The sequence below is a fragment of the Folsomia candida genome, unplaced genomic scaffold (assembly GCF_002217175.1).
Source record: "Folsomia candida strain VU population unplaced genomic scaffold, ASM221717v1 Fcan01_Sc009, whole genome shotgun sequence".
NCBI classification, from domain to species: Eukaryota; Metazoa; Arthropoda; class Collembola; order Entomobryomorpha; family Isotomidae; genus Folsomia; species Folsomia candida.
In genome coordinates this window covers 4,516,216-4,542,053 of record NW_019091201.1, presented here as the reverse complement: position 1 = coordinate 4,542,053, position 25,838 = coordinate 4,516,216, and the positions used below count along the sequence as shown (strand labels likewise).

The following is a 25,838-nucleotide window of genomic DNA, read 5'->3' as shown; positions in this document are numbered from 1 at the left end:
AAACTTTAGCAACCCACACGGGCCAACACAAGATTAATTGACATCGTTTCTATGGGGTGGTGCCATACTAACAAGACGTGATCTCCCAATGGGCACGTTTGGCAAAGATGTTGGCATCCAAAGAGGAGAAAATGCGCAGAAAAGTTGACAAATTTCACACTTTCGGATGAAAATATTTAAAAATGAGTATTGTATTTAACACATATCTTTTTTACTTGATTGGTATCAAAGCCTTACATTTTTAAGAAATTTTGAAGTTGAAAAATTTGTGAAATTTCCTGCGCGTTTTCTCCTCTTCAGATTCCAAAGTCGCCCATTAGAAGATAAATGATGTCTATAAATAAAAGATGTCTTTAAATAAATTTAAATTGTACGAAATTTGCACGATCTTGCTTTGGCGGATATATTTGCACCGGAAGAGGAGAAAACGGGTTCTAAAGTCGACAAATCTTACACTTTCCAAATTTACTGGGCGTTTTCTCCTCTTCGGATGCAAATATTTCTGCCAAACGTGCCCTTTGGGAGATCGTGTCTTTCGCAAATTTCATACTAATTAAATTTGTGACCGATTGACACCAATTTTCTCAAAATCGGGGAGCATACGCTGGAAGACTTGCATTAAATTTCGGAAATTTTCGTACAAATAAAATCCGAGGAGTCGAAATTGCACACATTCATAAATTTATATTCTGATATTGCTGCTCAATTTATTATCGTCATCTCCACCAGCAAATTATGAAACTTCGACACTCAATTAATTTTGCGAATTTTTTGTCACAAGTATTTCAAATCGTTTGGACTAAAATTGTATTTGGAGCAGTTTCGATAATGTGGCTCCGAGCTTCAACTCTTCGTCAAATTTTACCTTCTCCAACGACACGTTTCCCAAGAAGAGCGCCTCATTCGCCAAAAAGTTGGAAGTGAATTGGAGGTGCGGCGGCTGGCGGTCGTCGTTCATTACCTGTAATAAACAGAGAGCAGCTCATGTATTTAAGAAAAATCGCTATTTAATATTTACAAAGCATGTCCCGCAAAAATAAAGATTTTCCCGAAATTTGTATTTCCATTTTTTGTAGTCTAAATGAAAAATTTGCCTCACATCGCTCAAATATATGCAAATTATATGCATTTTTGAAAAAAATATGATAAATATTTCCGTAATTTCTAAAATTTAACGCTCTGGATTCTTTGTGGTTTATTTCTTTGAACAAGAAATGTTGTCTCGCGTCGTTGCTATTTTTACAAAATGTATACGTATTTGTGAAAAAATATGTAAAAGATTTCTGAATTTTGGAAATATTTAAAGGAGGAGATCTCAAGTTTAAGAAGCCTTCAGAAAAATTGGAACTCATCGAAACAGGCTTAAAAAGTCTCCGGCATTCCATTAATCAACTCACTGACTATAAATTTGTCGTTCAGAATTTTAAAATAAGTTCCCAGAGGGGAGAAATGATTAAAAATGTGTTGATTTTGACGATTTTTGTGACCATTCTCAAGTTAACTCACATTGTTTTCTTGCTGTATGTTATCCCACTGGTTCATATCGATGAGGGGAGTCTCCGGCTTTACGTCAACGAGGAGCGTAGTCATTCCGGGAAACCTATTGACAAAACGGTGGACGGACCCATTCTCGGGAAGCGTGGCTCGCATCTGGCGCATGTAGATATGAACATTTCGGACCTTTTTGAGTAAAAAAAAATGAGATTGGAATTTGTTTTAACCACCATTTCCGGTCGGGATTATATACGGAGTTTTTTTACATACTTGAGGATAAAGAGTGAGGTAGGAAATCTTCTGAGACACTGGAATGGTGGAGATTCCGTGCTGAACGGATAGCTTGAAAGTCCGGAGGCTAAAAAATTTGGAAATTTCAGAATTTTTGACTAAAAATGGGAGCATGTTCGAGTAAAAATTGCATTATTCTCAATCGAAAAGACCAATTTTCGGCGGCGGCGGCAATTTTTGGTGACTTTTCGGCCGCGTCGAAGCGGCGTATAGCGCAGAGTCGCAATAATGTTGAACGAATAGGAAATCAAATTTATTGGAGGGGGCGGCGTGCGATCTGCTTCATTTCAATTTATAAATTTGCATATTCTACATTTGCATACATACTTTTTCATTTCCACATTGGGAACGTGGTCCCAGTCCTGTAGGCTGAGTGATTGAATCTGGTTCATTCCTCCAGCCTCGTTCAGCGCGTCTTGAAAATGCTCCCAATCCTCCAACAAATCTGCTGCGGTCCGAGTGTCGGCTTTGGGCGCGAGAAAGATGAGATCACGTAGGTTACCGCACATCCTGATAAGCACGGCCAGATGTCGAGGTTGAGACATCTGGACCACTAACGTGGTCAGCTTTATGGGGGTCATGTTCACGGTCAGCGAGAAAGGAGGTCGGACTGGAGTAAATGCCAAGGTTTGACGGAAGGCGGCCAGCTATCCAGAAAAAATAAATTTGTGCAATTTATTTTGTCGCAAATTTTCAGAGGTGAGCAAAATTCTTTGCCAAATAGGGTACTGTTCCTCCCAGGGTTTGCATTTCCGGTACAAAAACACGAAAATCAACGTGGAGAAGGCAAAAGTCGTACGAAAATAAAGGTTTTCTGAAGAAATTAACCTTTTATCGGTGTCAAACTCAAGATACATTGTTTTCACGATTTTTCAAAAAATATTTAACCTGATTTTTTGGAGGTGTAATAACCCCTCAAAATCCAAACCCTGTCAAGAACTCAGCTCAAAATGCTCTATTTTATCCAAATATTTTGCCAACCTCTTTAAAAAATCGGTACAAAAATTAACCCCCACCTGTCCTTGATGCTGACCTGGCTGTCCTGTCGCCACAAATTCGCCTTTATATGGGAGGAATGCAAAATCCTTCAGATTCCGACACGTCTGCAGGATCGCTTTAACATCGTCAAACATCTCGAAGTCATCCTGTCGCCCAGCCGTCCGATGAAATTCGACCCCCTTAACGTACCCCCCGTAACGCTCGAGAAAAACTTGGAACCTTGGCGGTGCCCGGGCATCCGTCTTGCTGCGCATGCAGGCCGTCGAAATGACAAGGGTTGCGTAGTCGGCGGGGAGCAGAAGGCGCGGCGTGGTCGTCCCCGCGAGCAGCTTGTTGAGCCGGCCGATCGTCTGTTTTCCATCGGCTTCCCGCTCGAATTTGAGGGCGGCTTTTTGGTTCCCGCCATTCCGTCGGGACAGAATCACGCCCCCCGCGGCGGTTCAGGATTTACAGACACGGCGATTTATTCGGACGTTGTAGTCAGGGAAGTTAGCGAGGATACATTAGGCGACTATGTAGTTATCGGCGAAGGAGTGAAATTGCAAGGGAAGGAGGTCATTCACCTGGGCAGGGTCGTCGTCACCTTGTCCAAGGGGGAGGAGGTCATCCTGAGTCAGGTTTTCGCCATAAAAATGATCCCCAGACTTTTCGTCTCCTTCGGCGTCGTTCATGTCGCCATCGTACTCGTCGTTCATGTCCATGTCATCTCCTTCGTTGTCAGGAAAAAGGTCGTCATCACCCGCAGCAGGAGGAGGAGGATTGTCCATCGTATCGCCGAATTTAGTTTGAGTAGCTTTGTCGTCGGTTTACTGCGGAGAGATGTGCAAGTTTTTGAGGAACGTTCTTTTTTTTCTCCGCCTTGTCTGCTTTTTCGAATTTTGTGAGAACGGATCGTAGCGAAGGGAACGCATGAATATAATTTTGGCGAAATATTTCGTGCCAAAATTGGCAATTACATGCGTAACAACACTCATCTTGCAGTATGCAATTTGTGTATGTATGTATCAAAAATGATAATAAGTTATTATCATTTTGTTATTATTACGGAAAGATGGATCGATGGATGAAAGAAAATAAATTAGAATTTATTATTTAACTTTTTATCACAGTTAAAATGTATATTTTCTACGAGTTTAAAAAAAGAAGGTATTTATTTTGGCACGGATAAAAGTTAATTTCTTCAGAAAACCCGTATTTTCCTACGACTATTGTAGATTTTCGTCTTTTTGTGAATGTAACGATTGACGGTCAGTTTGGCGAAAGCTAGTTTGGCGAAATTTTTTTTTCGCCAATGTGGTAAAAAATTGTCATGAAAGTACTAAATGGCGAAATTATTGTTCACATTTGGCGAAAGTGAAAAACTCGTAAAAGCACATTTGGCGAAATTCGAATTTCGCATTTATTTATGTCAAATCGCTCAAATTACAATTAATTCATATATTGTAAAATAAAACAAAATTAAGACTTGTAGTCTGGAGTGCTTCTCACTAGCTTCGATAAAACCAATTAACAAATTTTTCATAACTCGACTGGGTCCTGTACTTGCTCATAACTTCTCGAACGAAGTGATTTAATTTCCTTTATTTTTTCCCATTTTGTTAATCTCTGTAATTGGCATGATAAGCAAGTAGTTTAGGAATTCTGGGCAAATGGTAATTTTATTGAATTACCTCAAGGTTTGCTTCAGTTGTGAAAATAAAGATTCCCTTCTCTTTGTTTTCTTTCATCAAAAACTGGCCTCCCCGGAGGGTTGAATGAACGCAATAGCGGGGGCAGATCCAACTCTGCAAAGGATGAGGGATCCTTAAGCCGTAAGGAACTCATTCTGTTGCGATTAATCATTCTTCGGATAACATCGTCAGCCGGACAAACAGATTGGGCCAATGATGATTCGGTTGAGATGGTCTTATCCAAAATGTTTTGGGCATTATTAGAGTACCGATTATATTAAGATTCTTATCGTATTATCTGCAAAATATTTTCATGCAATACGATTTCACAAAATTCTCGTTTTCGCCAAATGCGACATTATTTTCGCCAAAAGGTACTTTAAGTAAAATAAAACTAACGTACGGTGAAATGCATGAAATTTGTTTTTCGCCAAATAGGATTATTTTTTGGCGAAAGTTTTTCGCCAAAAGGGTTTTCGCCAAATTGACCGATTACCAATGTAACATCCCCGGAAATCCAAATCCTGGGAAGAACATTGCTCAAAATTCTTTATTTTGCCCACTTCTCATATTTAGTATTTTATTTAAGGAAATATTTCATTTTTTTCATGCACGCATAAATACATTACATACATAAAAATAAAGCCGTATGAAAACACGCCAACTTTCTCGTCTCAACAGGAAAGCATGCACGAACATGAATTTCCACTTTCTACTTTTACCTTGGAAAAGGAAATAATACGCATTTACATACATACCCTGTACTACCCGGGTCGGGTAAGTCGGAGAAAATAGTAGCAAACGGATATCCAAAACATGCTGGTCGACAACCTGCTGGTCTGGTGAAAAGGCGTATTGCTCAGCCGCAAGGCAAGTGCTGGTGGTCTGGTCTGGACAAGATGAACACAATTTTCTCCAGAACGTGGATGGATTGGCTACTACTTTCTCTATAGGTTATTATATCATCCATCCATCCTCCCACTTATTTAGTTGGGGAGAAAATTCCATATTTCACATATGGTGACAAACCTATATAGCTAGTCGAACTTTCTCCTTGTAATTGGCTTCACGGAGACAGAAGGAAGCCTTTAAAACTAATATTTTGATGTGTCAACTTATTTATTTACGATAAATACTAATTTTTCGAAATTTTGTGCCTAAATTGATCTCAATGTGGTGAATCTATTTAATTTACGTAACATGGTGAAACCCCTATAAATAGTTGTGCGTCGAACTTTCTCCACATAATTGGCTTCACGGAAAGAGACAGAAGCCTTTATAAATACAAAACTATATTAAATATTCGCATTTATCAACTTATTTATTTACGATTCCAGATTTTTGCAACTTTTGTAAGTACTTCCGATTTAATTAAATTAATGCAAGTGTGGTGGTAAACTTACAATGGAACCTTTTTTCAAGCTACACGAGATAAGCTTAGTGACTTATGCTAAAAAATCAAGCTAAAAATTAGAAATGACGTGGTACTTATCTTTCCGTTGAATGGGCACTTGGAGGTCAAATACTTGAGGGCAAAGTTCACAGTAGCGGCCTGTTTTTTTTTCAAGCGGGCGAGCGAAAGAGTGAAAATTTTCTCCTTCGAGGTCACTCCGCTCCCTTCACTCTCGCACGCTCGCACTTCATTCAATGCATATTAGTTTTGACAAAATTTCAATCGCGTAAATTGATGCATACATTCATATAATTTTATATTTCATCATCATCATCATCCATCATCACTTTTTTTATTACGGATCGGTGGATAGTAGGATTTTTAAAACCAAATATAAAATTATATGAATGTATGAAGCAATTTACGAGATTGTGAAATTTTGTCAAAAATAATATGCATTGAATGAAGTGCGAGCGTGCGAGAGTGAAGGGAGCGGAGTGACCTCGAAGGAGAAAATTTTCACTCCTCCGCTCGCCCGCTTGAAAAAAAAACAGGCCGCTACTGTGAACTTTGCCCTCAAGTATTTGACCTCCAAGTGCCCATTCAACGGGAAGATAAGTTCCACGTCATTTCTAATTTTTAGCTTGATTTTTTAGCATAAGTCACTAAGCTTATCTCGTGTAGCTTGAAAAAAGGTTCCATTGTTAGTTAATTTATGTTGCGTCGAACTTTCTCCACATAATTGGCTTCACGTAGACAAAAAGGAAGCCTTTAAAACTAATATTTTGATGTGTCAATTTATTTATTTACGATAAATACAGATTTTTGGAAATTTTGTGCCTAAATTGATCTCAATGTGGTGTGGTGAACATACATAAACTTTTTAATTTACACGAGTGAATTTATTACTTTCTCCATATAATTGGCTTCACGTAGAGAAAAAGGAAGCCTTTAAAACTTATATTGTCATTTGTCCAAGTATTTATTTACGATAAATACAAACTTTTGTGCCTCTCATTTAATTAAATTTGTGCATATGCACAAGTGTGGCGAACTTATTTAATTCATGGTGCGTCGAACTCGTACTTGATTGCTTTCACTTCAAGCGACGTCTTTATAAATAATAAAACAATTTAACATTTTCATTTGCCAAATTAAATATGTGTTTACGATACAAATTCTTGTCGCAACTTTTGTGTCTTTCATTGAATTAAATTGATCGGTGAACCTATTTTCTAATTTACATGACGAACTTTCTCCTCATAATTGAATCGACAGACGGAAGCCTTTAAAACAAATGTTTTGATTTGTCAACTTATTTATTTACGATTTTCTCAATTAATCGAGTGAACGTATTTGCATAATTTGCATAAGCGGATTTATTCATTATCATGTTAAATGAATGTACTTTTGTGGTTTGGTTTGTCGGTTGCTGGATAAATTAAGTAGTCGTTGCGAGTTCAATTTGCAGCTGTGTGTTTGTTGGGAGGATTTTGTATTATGTGAAAAAAAATTGACACTATTTAAATATTTACGAATAAGTGTTCGAAAACGGGATGGATTTCGCCAAGAATTTATTTCAAGCAAGTACCAACGATCGGAAGGGCTACGTTGGGAGAGATACTGCTATTGTAAGTTTTATTTATCTATAAATAATATACGAGCAGTGGCCGCGGAAGCCGGGGGGACATTAACATTGTAGGATAGAGGGGGAGAGGGGTTCGTATGAGATGAATGGGGACATCGAGCAACCGTGGGGACATACGTCCGAATGCTTCCGCGGCCAATGCATACGTATTTACAAATTATGAATAGGTTGAAAGTCGATCCGTAAATATTGACGGGCACGAATTAATATTAAATGCTGTTAAATAGAACTATATCAATTTCTCTTCGTTAATAATATTTCATGGAATATTACAATGCGATGGTGTGAAGTGTAACCCTCCGATTTGGCCGAAATTTTGAAATTATGTGATCCAAGTCAATACAAACACCGCTTCTTGAGACAGTTTGTGCGATGGTCAGAATTTTTCAACATATTTGAGGTCGAAGTTGAAAAAAATGAGTGATTCTTACCAAGCGGGGGAAGCAACCCCACTCCCTTGCCATTCAAAGGGAAAAATTTTCAACTTTGACATTTATTAAATATTTTGATAAATTCCCACCATCGCAAAAACTGCCTGCCTCAAGAAACGTTGTTTGTATTGACGTGGACCACATAATTTTAAAATTCCGGCCAAATCAGAGGGTTACACTTCACACCATCGCATTGTTAGTATTTTAAGATGAGACGAGTATCTACGTATGTATGCAAAATTACGTTACGTTAAAATTAGTACGTATGACTTGAAATATGTACATATTTAAATGGATGTTTGAGAACGCAGTAGCATTATTTTATTATGTGTTGTACAGATAATTCAGTGGCCCCCGGAAGCTGTGGGGACACTAACATTATAGGCTAGGGGAGGGAAGGGAGTGGTTTATATAAGATGAGGAGATGATGCGGACATCGAACAACCGTGGGGACATTGTCCCTCTGTCCCCACGCACGCTTCCGCGGCCACTGCTCGTATTGCCAGACCACAATACAATCTGGCTCCTGCTACATAATAATAAACAGTAATTGCACAAGTGTTTTGGGCAGATGGAACATATTTATATGATGATTCAATAGTTTCGTATATCTAAATGATGCTGATTCTCTTCCCTTCTTGACCAATGGTTCTGGATTATGTGTAATAAATAGAGTTGTCTGAAATCTAGAATGTTTTTTTAAAGTGAAAATTCCTAAAAAAATCCGGTCCCAATAAAATAACGAAAAATATACATAGTAGAAAATTCTGAATTACAACAAATTATCGGGTAGAAACAGTTATTTTAGTTATGAAATGCATCGATTACAGAGATTTAGAATAATTCTTAATAAACACTCCCAATAAAATAACAAAAAATATACATATTTAGTAGAAAATTACCAATGAAATTCCAAATTTCAATAAATTATTGGATATAGACAGCTTTGAAAGAGTGATTTTAGGTACGAAATTTTCATTTTGCATGAAATCGATACATTTACGAAATGCATCGATTTCATAGAAATTTACAATTTCAGTAAAAGGCAAATTACTCATTAGTTTTCAAAATTGTATTTTTTCGATTTCAATAATTTCAAAATAAAAATTTCAATAATTCACTACATATTTTACGTAGAAACTCGCCCTCGTCGAGTCGGCGAGTGATGACCCCGAAAACGACGGGGACGACGACGACACCGAGCTATTCGTAGGGTCAAACTCGGAACGGAGTGGGTTGTGCCAAGCCATGACGCCCAAACCGGGTGTGCCCTTCAGTGCGGTGACCCCTTCCATGTGGCCGCCCGACTTGTCCGACGAGGACTGCGGGTATGACGAGCTGGGATTTCGCATCGAGGAGGAAGACGGACCGGAACAAAGTTCCAAAAAGTTGCTGGGCATCCCGTTCACGGAAGATCCCAGCGTCAGGTATGTAGTTGCATTTATGAGCAGAGGGCGGATATGTATTTACGAAAAGAAACGCCAAAATTTTCACGAAATATGTAAACGGAACAACATAAAAAATTAGAATTTTCACGAAATTTCAATTTTTGAATTTAATACACTGGATTTAATAATTGTGGTAAAAAATTTTTAATAAAAAAACTTTCAATATTTCTAAAATATGTGTATAATTTTGAAGAAATACCTACATACATATTGACGTAAAGAGCGTCATATAGATATTTACGAAATAAGTGCAAAAGTCATAAAAATAAGAATTCTCGCAAAATGTGTATTTATTAAATGAATCCTCTGGACTTTTTGTCGTCATCAAATGAAAAAGTTGAATATAAATTCATATCCATCCGCTTATGAATAGAAAACTGTGCAAAAATTTTGTTGATTTCATACCCTACTTTTTTCACCTAGATTGCAGTGGTTGGCATACCTGGAATTTTCTCACAGTCGGGAAGAAGTCCACGAATTGTCGTGGGACTCAATCCCAGAAAAGTTACCGCTCACGGAAAAACTTTGGGAGATGATGACCACCCATGCCGGCATTCCGCACTCGCTCCGACCTCAAATGTATGTACACATTAAGATACAGACAATATACAAAATTCGGAATTCGGATAGTTTGGCGAAAAAAAAAGTTCGCGAAAAGTAAATGAAAATCCTACTTGGCTAACAAAAATTTCAGCCCTTCTATGGCACAAGATTTTTAAAGTATTGTTTGGTTTCACATTTTAACATTTTGAAAAATGTCCCAGTTTGCGAAAAAATGCCAAATTTAGTGAAAACTGGCGATTATGCCATTATTAGTCATTCAATGCTATTACATAGTTAGGTACCTGACATTTCATGCAAAATTTATATTTATTTCGCCAAAGTTTTCTATGTTCGCCAAATCTGAAAATAATTTCGCCATTCGGTACTTTCACAGTAGTTTTTTTTACCACCCTAAAATAAATTTTTGCCAAATCCTCTTTGGCCAAACCGTTTCTCAATTTACAAAAATAAATCCGCGACATATTTCATTTAATTTCTAACCCATTAAAATTCCAGGTGGTGCCGTTTAAGTGGCGCCTTCGAAAAGAAATGCAACCCAGCAAACCTTCCGTACTACAAAGTCGTCCGAGAATCCACCCGGAACGAATATTTCTCCTACGCTAAACACATCGAGAAAGATTTGTTCCGCATCTTACCAGGAAACGGGTGCTTCTGTAAATCCGATTCTCCCGGAATCCCACGTCTTCGTCGGGTCCTCCGCTCAATCGCGTGGCTTTACCCGGACGTCGGGTATTGTCAAGGATTTGGCACCGTGGTTGCTCACCTGCTCCTGTTTTTAGAGGAGGAAGACTGCTTTTGGTTGATGTCCACTGTGATTGAAGACATTCTCCCGGCTTCCTATTTTACCTCGGACTTTTTAGGAATTAGGGTCGACGCCCTGGTTTTTGGGCACTTTTTGGCCGCACATTTCCCCGAGGTGGATGCGCTTTTGAAGGAACACGACATTGAGTTGGGGCTCATAGCGTTCACCTGGTTTATGACGTTGTTCGCGTCGGTGGTCCATGTCAAGATATTGTTGAGGATTTGGGACCATTTGTTTGCGGAGGGGAGCATGGTCGTGTTTAAGGTGATGTTGGCCATGGTCAAGTTGAAAGGTGAGGGGGGTAATTTTTTAATTGGCCACATGTTTCGATGTCGTTTTAAGTACTGTCCAAAATAGCAGGCCGAAATCGGTTTTGACCAGTTTTGGACATTGAATTTTAGACGGACAAAATGTCCAAGTGTCCAAAATACAAGGTTTATCAAAATGTTACAAGTTCGTCATTTTTGGATAATCCGTTTACGTCACGTGTATGTAATCTCCCATTAATTTTGAGCATTTTTATGTATATGTAATACTGTGCTATGGTTTAGAAAATTTCATAATTTCTCGAAAGAAAACATGTTAAAACACAAATTTTTCAAAATTTCTTCGTATTACACGCACACTACTTAAAGCACTTAATTAAGGGGAGGTACATATATGTCCATAGATTTACAAAACTCATTAATAAAGAACTTGTAACATTTTGGACATTTTGAACGTCCAAAATTATTTTTTAACAGTTTTGGACACTCTTGCAAATCTATGCATACATGTTCTGCCATTAATTTTAAGCATTTTATGTGTAATGGTTTAGAAAATTTCTTAATTTCAGAAAACATGGTAGACAAAAGTTTTCCAAAATTTCGAAGTATTTTACACATTGTCAAAATTAAAGCATCTGTGCATAGACTTGTAATAATATATAAATCTTTCTAAAATCATTTATCAACGTCCATAATATCCAAACGCGTTCAACATTGGAAAATATATTACAAGTTTTTATGGATTTATGCAGATTTGTAATTTGCTTATTTTGAACGTTTTAGTGTGTAATACGACTAAATTTGGAAATATTTTTTCACATGTTTTCTGACGAGAAATTTTCCAAACTGTGGCGTATTACGCAACAAAACGGGTGAAATTAATGGGATGCAAATTACAAATCTGCATAAATTCATAAAAAAACTTGTAACATTTGGCTTTACTGGACGATGTTTTGGACATTCAAAATTATTTTTGACTGGACACAGATACTGATTGACTACGAGAGATTAAAAAAAAATTGTAAAAGTATGAATTATAAAATTTCAGTGAAAGATCTCCTCCTGCTGAAAAACTCTGCGGAAATTTTCAACTTCCTGTCCGACCTTCCCTCCGAACTGGATGAGTTCGAGTTACTGGAAATCAGCAGTTTTGAAGATGTAAATTCCAACGCGGTGGAGAAGGAGAGGAAAAAATGCTTCTCAAAAGTGGTCAACGATGGGTCAGTTTTCTCCACGAAATGTCGTCAAGTGAAGAAACGCGATGTTCGACGACCACCCAAGAATCCGAGCGGAGTTAGCGTGCTGAAATCAATCTTTGGAGATTTTAAGGGTCATGATGACTTAAAGAGCAAAAATATAAGACAGACTGGTAAGTGGAAAAAATCGTCAAAATCAGCACATTTTTAATTATTTCTCCGCTCTGGAAACTTATTTTAAAATTCTGGACGACAAATTTGTAGTCAGTGCGTTGATTAATAGAATGGCGTTGAGTTTTTTAGGCCAGTTTCGACGAGTTCCAGGTTTTCTGTAGGCTTCTTAAACTTGAGATCTCCTCCTTCAAAAAGTGTCAAAATCTGGGGTGTATATGTCTTAAAAAATTAGGAACGACCAGCTCTACAGATTTGTCGTCCAGAATTTTTAGATATATTTCCGGAGCCGAGAAATGATTAAAAATGTGCTGATTTTGGCAATTTTGGCGGTGCGACATCGAGTCCTAAAAGGAATACAAACTTTCAAAATTTTGATTTTGCACTAATTTTCGTAAATAATTCGTATAAAGAAATTGCGATCGAACTACACGAAGCAATTTTAGCGATAGGACGTCATTTCATGTCGCACGACCAAAATTACATGACGGTATCGCTCGACCCCGATTTTTCCTTGGATTCCCACGCCAAAGATCATCAACGCTTCACTCTTGGGTTCAATAATGGATATAAAAGGGCGAAATCTTTAGTTGGTAATTTTGTATAGTTAAATTTGAAGAAAAATGTATGGATTTTGATTTGCAATTAAATTATTACTTAACAAAAATTACAGATTTTGAAAGAAAAGACGATGACGAGCTTGGTTTCCGTAAAAATGACATAATTACCATCGTCAACTCGAAAGATGAGCATGTGAGTGGGTCGAAAATTAATTTTGATCAGTGACCGCGGAAACCGTGGGCACATTAACATTGCAGGATAGGGAAGGGTTTATATAACATGGGCAGATGATGCGGACATTGAATAATCGTGAGGATATTGTCCCTCTGTCCACAAACTTCCGCGGCCACTGATTTTAATTACAGACAAAAATATAAATATGTACATATAACATGGATTTAATGAAATTGCAGTGTTGGGTTGGTGAATTGAATGGATTGAGGTAAGCAAATTTAGTATTTTATCAAAGTATACTTTGCCCAGTAAATAGGTTATGTGGTGTAAAAATGCCCTATTTACTCAGGATTTAAATTAATGCCTCCAGAATTACAATAAATATAAATTCCAGGACATTTATGCAATTCAAAATTACATAAAATTAGGTTAGATTTCCTGCACATTACTCAACTTTGGATTAATTGTGATTAGTTAATCTGTGGTTATCGAGTATCGAATCGTTCACTAATCGATAACAACAGATTAACTGACCACCACTGATTTAGCTAATCACCCACCATTCGTACTCTTGACCCTCTTATGTAATACTACAGATATGCATAAATATTTGCACAAATATTTGCATATTGCAATCCTTACAATGTAAGGATTTATTTATATATACATATTTATTTTTAACATTGCTTTATTTTTGACTTGCTCAGAGGCTGGTTCCCCGCAAAATGCGTGCAACTCTTGGACGAGCGGTCGAAACAGTACTGCGCCGCGGGGGACGATTCGGTCACTGATGAAATTGCGGATTTAGTCCGTGGCAGGCTATGTCCCGCTTTGAAGCGGATTTTTGAATGCGGGATGCGGAAACCGGGCACCACCGTGGGTCCAATTCATCCCTGGCTTTTTATTGAGGAGGTCGCCCTTAAGGAAATTGAGAAGGATTTCAACTCGGTTTATTCGCGACTTGTTCTCTGCAAGACGTACAGGCTGGATGAGGATGGGAAGGTTTTGAGCCCGGAAGAGGTGCTTAAATTTTTTTTACTTTTTAAATTGACTTCATTTCTGCTAACTTGCGCCATAGTTAAGAAAAAAGTGTAGCATGGGCGCTTGGCGCAAGTTAGTAACGGACAATGGAGGTTTTCCAGCGTACGCTGTCCGATTTTGAACAAATTAGTGTGAATCGGTCACGAATTTAATTAGGATGAAATTTGCGTAAGACACGATCTCCGAATGGGCACGTTTGGCCGAGATGTTTGCATCCGAAGAGGAGAAAACGCGGCTTAAAGTTGACAAATTTTACACTTTCCAAATTTACTGGGCGTTTTATCCTCTTTGGATGCAAATATCTCCGCCCAACGTGCCCATTCAGAGATTGTGCGTTTCCCAAATTTCATACTAATTAAAATTGTGGTCGATTAGCACTAATTTTCTCGAAATCGGGGAGCATACGCTGGGAGACATGGATTGTTCGTTAAATATAAACGTACCTTTTTGATGGACATGATTCTGTCATCAATAATAATTTGTCCACATTTTTCCTTGTATAGCTTCTGTACAGATCTGTAGAATTGGTGAATAGGTAAGAATTTGCATATTTAATAATAAGTAAAACAATATTTTGAGGTGTATGTGCAAAAATGTCGTGTTTTTTTAGATCTCACGAAAAGGTGCAGATGGATGTCAAAATGCGATCTTTAATCTGTCTTGGAATCAACGAGCAAGTTTTGCACCTCTGGATAGAAATATTTTGCTCATGCAGCGACGTCATAACAAAATGGTACGTTAACAAGGGGGCGAGGCAAAATGAGACGACGATTTTATTACCATTATCGTGTCTCATTTTGTCGTCGTGCGGTAAGATGAGACACGATGGCAATATACATAGTCTCACTTTGCCTCCTTACACTTCTCCACTTACACAAAATAGTATGTTAGTAACGTAACGAGGCACAATGAGACGATTTCTATTGGCCATCGTGTCTCATTTCGTCGTGAGGCAAACTGAGACAGGATGGCACTTAAAATCGTCTCATTTTGCCTCCCTACGTACACCAGGTTCTCCACTTACGACATTTGTATTTGTGCAGGTATCATCCCTGGAGTTTTCTCAACAGTCCGGGTTGGATCGGATTGAAATGCGAGTTGCGAATTTTATCCCAATTTTCATTCACGCTAAATCCCAACTGGGAGCTGAGAATGTTGAAAGAGCAGCAAAAATTAGATGTCAAGCACGGAGTGAGAGATATGCTCGTGAAGCATCACTTGTTCTCGTGGAATCTGTAAATTCTCCGACACTCAAGAAGACAAACTAAAATGAATTTATCTCCATTCGATTCGATTGCATGATTTATTGTGATTTTAAAAATATACGTGACACTGGGCAAGGGAAATGATCGGGGAGAATTTGGAGCGAATTTGGAGCGTAATGACCGCAGAGTCGTAGCGAATTTTGAGGAAATCTGGAATATTTGCGAATATTTAGCGAATCTAGAATCGCCACGAATTCGTGACAAATCTGAGATATCTGCGAATTCATTATTGCGAGTCTAGAATCGCCACAAATTCATTGCGAATCTGAAATCGTCGTGATTTCTCTTTCGCGAATTTCGCTCCGAATTCTCAACGATTATTTTTGCGCCTCTTCCACTGCATCTGATTAAATCTATTCCAAATATTTATCCATCTTCTGAAGACATCTACATAAATATATATTTGATAAAACTCTGCTATTTATTGATTGATTGATCAAGGAAATTAAGTACAATTTTAACAAATTTTAAAACAGCTATTACATGCATATATACATAATTATCTAAATGTACAATTTACTAAAAAAACTATACATACGTAAATTTCATCAATGTTAGCTATCTATTTACCACCCCCACATATTTTCTCAAATATCTATCTGTTATTCATATTTAAGCAAAAACGTAACTAAATAAAAATACGATGATGCCATAAAAAATTGACTTTCCTTTCTCTCCAATCACAACCTGACAACGAAAACCTTCTGCGTCACGAGTTAATCCATATTTTTATTTGGGCAGGATTTTCTGCATCACAATGACCATTTAACGCTTAACAAAACTTACATATTATTGCATCATTATAATTTTATTGACAAAAATTTCCATTTTGCCTGCCGGTGACAATATGAATTGGTGGACTATGGACAATAAAAAATGGTTGTAAAAGTAGTAGCAACGTGAGTGCTATTAGGTATGTTTGCATACATGCAAGAAATGCTCATTACGCATTAATTTAATTATTTATCAGGGGTGGGCAAAATATTTAGGCAAAATCCAGTATTTTGAGCTCTGTTCTTTCCAGGTATTGGACTTTCGGGGCTGTTACACCCACAAAAAGACGAAAATCTACAATAGTCGTACGAAAATACGGGTTTTGTCAAGAAATTGTCATTTTATCGATGTCAGAATACTTGATTTAAAAAAATCGTGAAAAAACAATGTATTTTGACAGCGATAAAAAGTTAACTTCTTCACAAAACCTGCATTTTCGTACGACTGTTGCCTTTCCCACGTAGATTTTCGTCTTTTATTGGGTGTAACACCCCCGGAAATCCAAACCCTGGAAAGAACGGGGCACAAAATACTGTTATTTGCCAAATTATTTTGCTCAAAATATTTCGCCTAACCCTGTAATAATTAATGTGTGTACATGCATACATACCATTTGAATGCATGCATGAAAATGTTATTGTTTGCATACGTGTGTGTAATTGACACATGAAATCAGGGTGAAGATCACCCAAAGTTTTTTATTGCTTTGCTTTAGAACAAATCCCACTACAAAGTGATAAGGTAATTACACATAAAGTAATCCAGCGCAGAGATGACCACGGGTGCATTGTATCATCAATTTGTATGTATGCATGTACTAAAGGATCCGCCAGCTTCTGCGTCAGCATAGTTGTTTCAAGTGGCAAATAATTATTGGGGCAATAATGTGTACTGTTCTTCGATGCGGGATGAAAACCGACAACAATAAACTCACCGAGGGATTAGCGTTGATTAGCAGCACTTTGCAATATGCGAAATTGTATAAAAACCTGGGCCCGACGAGGCATTCAGCATCACAAGCGAGCTTTACTCATCAGAGCAAGAGCAACAAAAAAGAACAAAAGTTGTACAAATTTTCAGTAATTTTTCAGTAATTTTTCAGCATGAAAGCTGTAGCTATTACATTGCTCCTAGCTATTGGGGCGTCGGCTCGTATCTTACCGGTGAGAAAAACTATAAAGAGGGATACATTTTGAAGGGGGGAATTTTATTGTTTAATTTTTATTACGCAGATTCAGCCTGACTGTGCCCCAGTCCCAGTTCAACCACTCCCAGCTATCCTTCCGGGAGGACCAGTCCAACCAATTTTCACCGGTGATGAGGCTTCCATTGGAGGTCAACAGCCATCAATTGTCCCAGTCCCAATTTTCGGAGGTAGCGATGCTTCCATCGGGGGACAACAGCCTTCAATTCACCCAGTTCCAATTTTCGGAGGTAGCGATGCTTCCATTGGGGCCCAACAGCCATCGATTGTCCCAGTCCCAATTTTCGGAGGTAGCGATGCTTCCATTGGGGGACAACAGCCTTCAATTCACCCAGTTCCAATTTTCGGAGGTAGCGACGCTTCCATTGGTGGACAACAGCCATCTATTGTTCCAGTTCCAATCTTCGAAGGACAAAAGCCATCCATCGGTGGTGGAATTTCCATCCTTCCAGCCCCTGGCAGCGGAACCAAACTCCCACCAAAGGAACCCATTATCTCCATTCTTCCCGTAGAAGGTGGTGAGGTGATCTCTATCTTCCCAGTTGTTGAACCCCAACAGCCATCCATTGTTCCAGTCCCAATCTTCGGAGGTAGCGATGCTTCCATTGGAGGACAACAGCCATCGATTGTTCCAGTCCCAATCTTCGGGGGTAGCGATGCTTCCATTGGAGGTCAACAGCCATCCATTGTTCCAGTCCCAATCTTCGGAGGTAGCGATGCTTCTATTGGAGGACAACAGCCATCCATTGTTCCAGTCCCAATCTTCGGCGGCAGCGATGCTTCCATTGGAGGACAACAGCCATCGATTGTTCCAGTCCCAATCTTCGGGGGTAGCGATGCTTCCATTGGAGGTCAACAGCCATCGATTGTTCCAGTCCCAATCTTCGAGGGACAAAAGCCATCCATCGGAGGTGGAATTTCCATCCTTCCAGCCCCAGGCAGCGGCACCAAACTCCCACCAAAGGAACCAGTTATCTCTATCCTTCCAGTACAAGGTGGTGAGGTCGTCTCTATCCTTCCAGTTGTTGAACCCCAACAGCCATCCATTGTCCCAGTCCCAATCTTCGGCGGCAGCGATGCCTCCATTGGTGCCCAACAGCCATCCATTGTTCCAGTCCCAATCTTCGGCGGCAGCGATGCTTCCATTGGTGCCCAACAGCCATCCATTGTTCCAGTCCCAATCTTCGGCGGCAGCGATGCTTCCATTGGTGGACAACAGCCATCCATCCACCCAGTTCCAATTTTCGAGGGACAAAAGCCAGCCATCATCGGTGGACCAGTCGTTGACAACAAACTCCCAGTCGTTGCCCCAGTAGTATCCATCAAGCCTGTCGAGAAGCCACAACAGCCATCCATTGTCCCAGTCCCAATCTTCGGAGGTAGCGATGCTTCCATTGGTGCCCAACAGCCATCCATTGTTCCAGTCCCAATCTTCGGAGGTAGCGATGCTTCCATTGGTGCCCAACAGCCATCCATTGTTCCAGTCCCAATCTTCGGAGGTAGCGATGCTTCCATTGGAGCCCAACAGCCGTCCATTGTCCCAGTCCCAATCTTCGGAGGTAGCGATGCTTCCATCGGGGGACAACAGCCATCCATTGTTCCAGTCCCAATCTTCGAAGGACAAAAGCCATCCATCGGAGGAGGAATTTCTATCCTTCCAGCCCCCGGCAGCGGCACCAAGCTCCCACCAAAGGAGATCATCTCCATCTTCCCCGTTGAAGGTGGTGAGGTCGTCTCTATCCTTCCAGTCCCAGAAGAACAAGGTTGCGAGGAAGCCGTTGCTCCCATCTTCAACGGTGGAGAGGCAACTATTGGCCAACAGCCATCCATTGTCCCAGTCCCAGTTTTCTCTGGCGGTGATGTCTCATTCGGTGGACAACAGCCATCCATTGTCCCAGTCCCAATCTTCGGCGGCAGCGACGCTTCCATCGGAGGACAACAGCCATCCATTGTCCCAGTCCCAATCTTCGGAGGTAGCGATGCTTCCATCGGAGCCCAACAGCCATCCATTGTCCCAGTCCCAATCTTCGGCGGCAGCGACGCTTCCATCGGAGGACAACAGCCATCCATCCACCCAGTTCCAATCTTTGGAGGTAGCGATGCTTCCATCGGTGGACAACAACCATCCATTGTCCCAGTTCCAGTTTTCACTGGAGGACAAGCTGAGATCGAGGGACACAACAGCGACAAGTGGATCATCTTCTAAACAACTCACGAAAACGGTACGACAACTCTACGGTTTATGAATTTGAAAGCGATGTGTACGCAAAATTTTAAAATTATTTCTTATCGGCCAATAAATAAATCTGCAATAACTCAGCATGAATTTATTGAACTTGTACAAGATACAAGATGTACAAGAACTTGTACATGTTTTTTTACACGCATATTACACATAAAACAATTGTTGCATTTACATATAATACAAAATGAGCCACTTATGTACTTCAAAAATCTCTATAAGAACGATACATACATCAACCCAACATGATTTCCTAAATTATGCACTTAATACAAAATTACTGTTTGATAAATGATTTAGTTTACGACCATTTAAACACTATTTCCAATTTCTTTAGTAAATAGCACCAGAAATTTAAATATTTACTACTCGCTTTCTCTTTACTTTCTCTTTGATAAAATATCCATGTCATACTAAAATTCACTGTATTTTTACGGAGGGGTTTAAATTTCTATGTACGCACACTTTTTCTTCAAAAACTTATTAATTGACTTTCTATAAAATCGAGAGATACATATTTATGTATTCATAATTGTTTTTCTGGTTTTTCTGAGTTTTAAAAATATACAGATATCGTCCAGTTAAAATCGGTATATGTATGAATTTGGCATCTCTACTAACGCGTTATTTACATTTATATTTGGAGAGAATTCTTGAATATTTAAAATTTTGAATTACTTGATATTTTGTGTTTCATATATTTTTTTTTAATTTACTACTGACTGGTACTTGGTCACCTTTTTGGACTTGTGTGTTTTATGAGACTGATTGATTGATATGGTAGATTGGTTCCGCTTGCTTTCTCTTTACTTGCATTTGCAGAGTGGATATAGTAATTTATGTAAATTGTGTGTGTACTAAATCTTTTGCTTAAAAATTACACGAGAATAAAACAAAGTAAAAGTTGTATATATTAACAAATAACTTAACATAGGACTCGATGACTAATCACCAACATCGTAAAATAAGCACATTTTTAATTAGTTCTCGCCTCTGGGAATTTATTTTAAAATTCTGAACGACAAATTTGTTGTCAGTGAGTTGATTAATCAGCTCCAATTTTTCTGAAGCTTCTTAAACTTGAAGTCTCCTCCTTCCAAAAGTGTCAAAATCTGGAGTGTATATATTTCTATAAAAAAAATTAGCAACTCCCTGCTCTACAAATTTTCCGTTCAGAATTTTAAAATAAATTTCCAGACCCGAGAAATGTGCTGATTTTGACGATCAGTTATCGAGTCTTTATAAGAATCAGGTAACACACGAATAGATAATCTCTGTATCTCTGCATTTCCAAAATATTTACACAACTTTAAAACTTCGCGACAATTTCAAATCTTAAATAAAAGTATGGAAATGCATAAATATTACTAATATACATATTTATAAATGCAACATTACCGACAAATTCATGTGATACACACAGGAGAAAGGACAGGTTTTTTACAAGGTACATAAATATACAGGCTAAAAATGTACACGCTTTTAAATAGTTACATAATAATCTGTAATAAGCGATAAATATTTCTCTATTTTTTCGAAATGAAAAAACAAGTTTTCGTGCAAAAGCTATACGAAAGAAGAAGCCAAAATGTATGTATTTTACAATTATCACGGTCAAGGTTTCAAAATGGAAGGTGGTGGCGAGAAATAGTGGTTATAAAATTGATAATTTTTTTTGTTATATTATATTCAGTATCAACAAGTTATAACATCTCGGTAATAATCTGCTAAGAATATTTAATACGGGAATTGAAAAGTTTTGTTGTTGTTGTCACATATTTTTTGTATTAATTAGATTACATATTAATTATGTTTTAATAGCTAATTAATGTTTAATTAATATATGTACAATTAAAATATGTACAAATTAAGTAATTCTTTGATCCGTCATTCGTTGCTCTGCATTGACGTGCATATAAAATCAGAGGTCAAAGCACAATTGTAAATAGCTATAATTATTTAGCACCGTAATAATTCAGTTTTTGCCATTTTGTAAATTACAAATTTTTGGTGCATAAATACATACATAAGTATTTTTTAAATGGAAAATAAAAAGTTTTACAAAGAATTCGATGTTGTTGAACTTTACTTGATTGATTCCACTTTGGAATTTCGATACATTTTCCGGAGGATCGTAAATAATAATACGATCCAGCTTTTTTAAACTTCTTGAAGATACTTGACGGGACAGATGCCTTGTTTGTTGTCGCCGTTTCGAATGGTCACCATTCCATCCAATTCCTCCCCGATTTGTATCACAATCTAGGAAAAAAATATAAATTTTCATAAGAACGGGACGCTGATCAAGGTTTCGCTGTGGTTTTATTAACCACTGTCCAAAACCGGTTTTAACCAGTTTTCGTTGGACGCCTAATTTTTTAGATGTCCAAAAGTGTTCCAAAGTATGTGGAAAATGTGACAAAACATTGCAAATTCTTCATTTGTGAATGTTTCGATAATCCATTGACATGTATGAAATCTCTCATTAATTTTGAGCATTTTGGTCTGTAATAGTACGGCGTGGTATAGAAAATTTCTTAATTTCTCATAAAAAAGAAAACATGTGAAAAAGAAGTTTTCAAAATTTCATGGCATTACACATCCACCAAAATTTTCAAAATGAATGGGAGATTATATATCTCTGGGTAGATTTGCAAAAAAAATCGTTAATAAAGGATATTTTGTCCCATTTTTCAATTTTGGACACTTTTGGACATTTTGGACGCCGAAAATTATTTTGGACACTTTGGACACCGAAAAAATTATTTTATACAATTTTTGGACGCTTATGGACGGCGTCCAGGCTAAAAATAGTTTTGCACGTGGAAAGCGAAACACTGGAAATAATGCATATTTCTTCTTACTTGATCCCGCAACAGTTTGAGCCCATTATCCGCTCCATCAGTCACTTGCAAATTGTGCGTCACCTGCAACGGCTTTTCTCCCGTGTGCAGTTTTGTGACGTATTTTGAAGGGAAATATCCCACGCGACCCATGCACTTGCCCTGCCACCAGTCAGGGTCCGTCGTGTCCACCACCGTGACTCGGTTGCCAGCCCTGTCAAGGAAAAGTGAAAGGATAAGCTGCAATGTTATGCAAGGATCAGTGGCCGCGGAAGGGTGAGGGGACAAAAGAGGGACAATGTCCCCACGGTTGTTCGATGTCCGCATCATCTCCCCATATTATACAAACCCGTTTCTCCTTTATCCAGCAATGTTAATGTCCCCATGACTTCCGCGGCCACTGGATGTGATAATCGCGTTACACATGAAAATTGTGACACTTACTTCAAGTCAAGTTCGTCTGGATGTCGGGCCTGTAAACGGATTAAGAAAGTTGCATAATTATTAATTTCCGGTGATCTGTAGTGTTTCGGGTTTGCTACATTTTTTGCACTCCTCGAAAGAAACGCAAGAAATTCGAGGTGTAAGAAGGTTTCTTCACAATTAGGAAACTAAACGTCTGTTTCGTTTTTTTTCAAAATCCGAATTGAATTTGTAAATATGTAAAATTTTGATGCCGTAAATATTAAACTTATCAACTCGAAATATATTTGGTTATTATAAGATCCAAAAAGGTCCACTTTTTGCAAGGGAAGAGGAAAGGAAGAAACGGAGGAAATGCGAGGTGCAAGAAATACGCGCCGTATGAAGTATTTATCGCGGCGGGACGTAGTTTCTTGCATTTATCCCAGTTCAAAAGTAAGAAACCACTTTCTCCCTCTTATTTCTTGCACGTGGTTACTTTCACCCGAAACACTAGTATTTTCCCCACGGATAAATTTGTATTTACCTTAAACATGTAGAGACACACGTACAAATTGGTTGGAAGGAGGCGATGAGGTTTCAGCTGTGTATGAAAAATAGATGGGAAATGATTAAAATAACTTAATTCTCAAAAGAGTAGACCGGTGAATGAATGTGTTGGTTAATGGCCGCGGAAGCTTGCGGGGACAGAGGGACAAGGTCTCTACGGTTGTTCGATGTCCCCATCATCTTCACCCCTCCCTCCCTATCCTACGATGTAATGTCCCCACGGCTTCCGCGGCCACTGGTTTTGGTTAATGGTTTGTTATTATGTTAAGGTCATCCATCAATCCATCCGGTCTACACATTTTATTCTAATTTCGGGAATATTGTGAATGGATGTTTTTTTTAAGATTTATATGTTACGGCTTAAAAATATGACTAGTGATCTACTACCGGCGAAGGAGATGGTGAAGTACTTGCCGAGCTGATGGACTTGTCATTCTCATCCGGAAGCTGGTTGATATATAGCAGATAACGAATTAATAAATTTAGATTTCAGAAATTTAGGTACATTTTCGACTTAATTTCTTTTTATGTACCTCGACCGAACTCATTCGCACGTTCCTTGCTGAGAGGAGTGCTCTCCGATTGTGGACCGGGCTTGATGGAGCTGTGAAGAATTGAAGTAAAAAAATGTGGTGAAAGCTGGCTTTGAAATTTTTGAATCATGGACACACACAATTACACATCGAACTACTTACACATCCAGAACATATACAGAAGTTATTGTTATTTTCATTCGTGCATCATTACAAATTAATTAGTTAACTAGTCAGAAAAGCAGAGTCATTCCAATCACCAATCACAAAAATTTGCGGAGAGTGAATTCATTCATGATCATGACAAATCAGTCCGGAGAAAGCGATGGTCATACACAGGCTACTGCACGACATTGAGATTCAGACTTTTTTAAAACTAACTATGTTATAAAAACATCAAAAATTAAGTAAAGTTCGTGTTTATGATCGTATCAAAATTGACCTTTACCAAATTTTTTGGCAGAATTTTGCACATTTCGGGAGAAAATTATTTTCTACAGAATTAACTAATTGAGCAGAACATAACATGTACATTTTACTCTGCACAGTGGCCGCGGAAGTTGTGGGGACATTAACATTGCAGGATAGGGGAGGGAGGGGTTTATATAAGATGGGGAGATGATCCGGACATCGAATAACCATGGGGACATTATCCCTCTGTCCACACGCTTCCGCGGTCAATGATTTTGCTTTAAAATTTATATGAAGAAATTGTGCAGTTGTTTTTTTGTTGTAGAAATTTTCGGCAGGTCAATTTTCATACGAGATTAATTACTTACTACAGAAGCGGGTAGCAGAGCGATAAAAATGTCTAAAATCTGTATTTATTGCATTTAATAGGGTCGGATTTTATTTAGGGAAACATTGCAACATTGAGAAGAAAATTTAGGAAATTTATATTTACAACGTTACTTTTTTTACTCCACAAAGTGTGCGGTCACATTAAGAAAAAACTGGACAAGCGTAAGTACAAACCCATAAAGCAGAGTTGCAACCAGAATTTTAAACTTTTTCGCCATTTTCGCATAATTCTTTGCAAAGAAATTTGAAATTTGATCTTGGTAAGGTTGAAAATGCATGGCGTCACATTTATGAGCCAACTTTTGGGAGAAAGTTGGATTAAAAAAGTGAAATGCGGGATATGGAAATTCCATCTTATAGGTAACTTGACTTGAAAAAAGTTCCCTAAGTTTTCAGGGAACATTTCCTGAAAAGTTTGGGTGAGGAGAGAAAGCGACGCTCTTAAATATCAGAACTGTGGTAGCTCAAAAGTAGAAAGTCGTACTACGTATATGATAGACAGGCTAATTTAATGTATGTACACACAAACATACTTCGAATATTTATAGCTAATCAAATAAGTTTACAGTTTACAGGGAAAAAAATCTGCGCAAAAATTTCGCACGTTTTGCTAAAATTGTGTATTCTTTCAAAACCTGATCGTCTACTAAAATACGGGACAAAATTACATGAACTATCTACTACAAAAAAGTGCTATTGAACATAGGACATCAAAGTACAGAGAGACCGATGCCGCACAACTTGAAGGGGGGGGACTTTGACCTCATAAAAATCCAGTGGCCGCAGAAGCCGTAGGGGCATTTGGGGACATTAACACTGTAGGATAGGAGGGGAGGGAGGGGTTTATATAAGATGGGGAGATGATGCGGACATCGAACAACCATGGGGACATTGTCCAAACCCTTCCGCGGCCACTGTAAAAATCGACTTTCATCCGAAAATAAGCAACATTCAGAATTCTGTATTAACTTTCTGAATAAAAATCTTGTACATTTTAGCAAGATAAAAGTTGAAATTCTACTTTTGCAGACCCATAAATTTACAATTTGCAAATT

The 25,838-nt window shown here is 38.3% G+C and overlaps 4 protein-coding genes and 2 long non-coding RNA genes across 18 annotated transcripts in view; 2 read left to right on the top strand and 4 right to left on the bottom strand.

Moving 5' to 3' along the window:
• Positions 1-709: 709 nt before the first annotated feature.
• Positions 710-3,874, bottom strand: LOC118436603. Its single transcript, XM_035855045.1, has 5 exons — positions 2,802-3,874; positions 2,113-2,432; positions 1,765-1,852; positions 1,507-1,680; positions 710-961 (listed from the first exon to the last, which is right to left on the bottom strand). The coding sequence occupies exons 1-5, from the start codon at positions 3,036-3,038 to the stop codon at positions 800-802; spliced, it is 981 nt and encodes a 326-aa protein (XP_035710938.1). The 5' UTR covers positions 3,039-3,874; the 3' UTR covers positions 710-799.
• Positions 3,875-5,395: 1,521 nt separating this feature from the next.
• Positions 5,396-16,066, top strand: LOC110853903 (small G protein signaling modulator 3). Of its 4 annotated transcripts, XM_035854964.1 has the most exons (13): positions 5,396-5,806; positions 6,556-7,478; positions 9,064-9,353; positions 9,798-9,953; positions 10,434-11,032; positions 12,055-12,375; positions 12,787-12,966; positions 13,047-13,126; positions 13,348-13,376; positions 13,816-14,128; positions 14,653-14,684; positions 14,760-14,882; positions 15,193-16,066. In XM_035854964.1, exons 2-13 carry the CDS (start codon positions 7,404-7,406, stop codon positions 15,386-15,388), a joined length of 2,394 nt encoding a protein of 797 aa, XP_035710857.1. In that variant the 5' UTR covers positions 5,396-5,806; positions 6,556-7,403; the 3' UTR covers positions 15,389-16,066. The 4 variants fall into 4 exon arrangements, with proteins under 4 accessions (XP_035710857.1, XP_021957949.1, XP_035710858.1 ...); XM_022102257.2 differs by lacking the exon at positions 5,396-5,806 and having other exon boundaries at positions 6,527-7,478; XM_035854965.1 differs by lacking the exons at positions 5,396-5,806; positions 6,556-7,478 and adding an exon at positions 8,547-8,715.
• LOC118436574 lies at positions 9,647-10,708 on the bottom strand. Its single transcript, XR_004835548.1, has 3 exons — positions 10,574-10,708; positions 9,817-9,946; positions 9,647-9,751 (listed from the first exon to the last, which is right to left on the bottom strand). It is a non-coding gene; the product is annotated as an uncharacterized LOC118436574 (long non-coding RNA).
• On the bottom strand, positions 13,940-15,300 carry LOC110853904. The gene is made up of 3 exons (XR_002548281.2): positions 15,174-15,300; positions 14,593-14,665; positions 13,940-14,076 (listed from the first exon to the last, which is right to left on the bottom strand). It is a non-coding gene; the product is annotated as an uncharacterized LOC110853904 (long non-coding RNA).
• A 1,122-nt stretch (positions 16,067-17,188) lies between the features above and the next one.
• Positions 17,189-19,718, top strand: LOC110853747 (leucine-rich repeat extensin-like protein 5). Of its 3 annotated transcripts, none has more exons than XM_022102068.2 (3): positions 17,189-17,351; positions 17,421-18,063; positions 18,244-19,718. In XM_022102068.2, the coding sequence occupies exons 1-3, from the start codon at positions 17,292-17,294 to the stop codon at positions 19,596-19,598; spliced, it is 2,058 nt and encodes a 685-aa protein (XP_021957760.1). In that variant the 5' UTR covers positions 17,189-17,291; the 3' UTR covers positions 19,599-19,718. The 3 variants fall into 3 exon arrangements, with proteins under 3 accessions (XP_021957760.1, XP_021957759.1, XP_021957757.1); XM_022102067.2 differs by having other exon boundaries at positions 17,421-18,789; positions 18,850-19,718; XM_022102065.2 differs by having other exon boundaries at positions 17,421-19,718.
• A 1,712-nt stretch (positions 19,719-21,430) lies between these two features.
• LOC110853970 overlaps positions 21,431-25,838 on the bottom strand; it is a 94,141-nt gene continuing 89,733 nt past the window's right edge. For 6 of the 8 annotated variants that reach the window (XM_035854725.1, XM_035854730.1, XM_035854731.1 and 3 more), the window contains 6 exons: positions 23,983-24,053; positions 23,837-23,896; positions 23,427-23,483; positions 22,922-22,950; positions 22,499-22,691; positions 21,431-21,896 (listed from right to left, as the gene is read on the bottom strand). In XM_035854725.1, coding sequence (XP_035710618.1) covers positions 21,795-21,896; positions 22,499-22,691; positions 22,922-22,950; positions 23,427-23,483; positions 23,837-23,896; positions 23,983-24,053 — 512 coding nt within the window. In that variant the 3' untranslated portion in view covers positions 21,431-21,794. The remainder of the gene's footprint in view (positions 21,897-22,498; positions 22,692-22,921; positions 22,951-23,426; positions 23,484-23,836; positions 23,897-23,982; positions 24,054-25,838) is intronic. The other 2 variants (XM_035854726.1, XM_035854732.1) reach the window with 1 other exon arrangement.

What these genes read in the sequence shown, in the direction of transcription:
- LOC118436603 (XM_035855045.1), bottom strand. Translation starts at nt 3,038, where the DNA reads ATGCGCAGCAAGACGGATGCCCGGGCACCGCCAAGGTTCCAAGTTTTT. An exon ending in CAGGTCAGCATCAAGGACAG is followed by an intron (nt 2,433 to 2,801) that starts GTGGGGGTTAAT and finishes TTTTCTGGATAG; the next exon opens with CTGGCCGCCTTCCGTCAAAC. An exon ending in ACATACAGCAAGAAAACAAT is followed by an intron (nt 962 to 1,506) that starts GTGAGTTAACTT and finishes TGTTTATTACAG; the next exon opens with GTAATGAACGACGACCGCCA.
- LOC110853903 (XM_035854964.1), top strand. Translation starts at nt 7,404, where the DNA reads ATGGATTTCGCCAAGAATTTATTTCAAGCAAGTACCAACGATCGGAAG. An exon ending in AAGGGCGAAATCTTTAGTTG is followed by an intron (nt 12,967 to 13,046) that starts GTAATTTTGTAT and finishes CAAAAATTACAG; the next exon opens with ATTTTGAAAGAAAAGACGAT. An exon ending in AGGTTTTGAGCCCGGAAGAG is followed by an intron (nt 14,129 to 14,652) that starts GTGCTTAAATTT and finishes TTCCTTGTATAG; the next exon opens with CTTCTGTACAGATCTGTAGA.
- LOC110853747 (XM_022102065.2), top strand. Translation starts at nt 17,292, where the DNA reads ATGAAAGCTGTAGCTATTACATTGCTCCTAGCTATTGGGGCGTCGGCT. An exon ending in CGTCGGCTCGTATCTTACCG is followed by an intron (nt 17,352 to 17,420) that starts GTGAGAAAAACT and finishes TTTATTACGCAG; the next exon opens with ATTCAGCCTGACTGTGCCCC.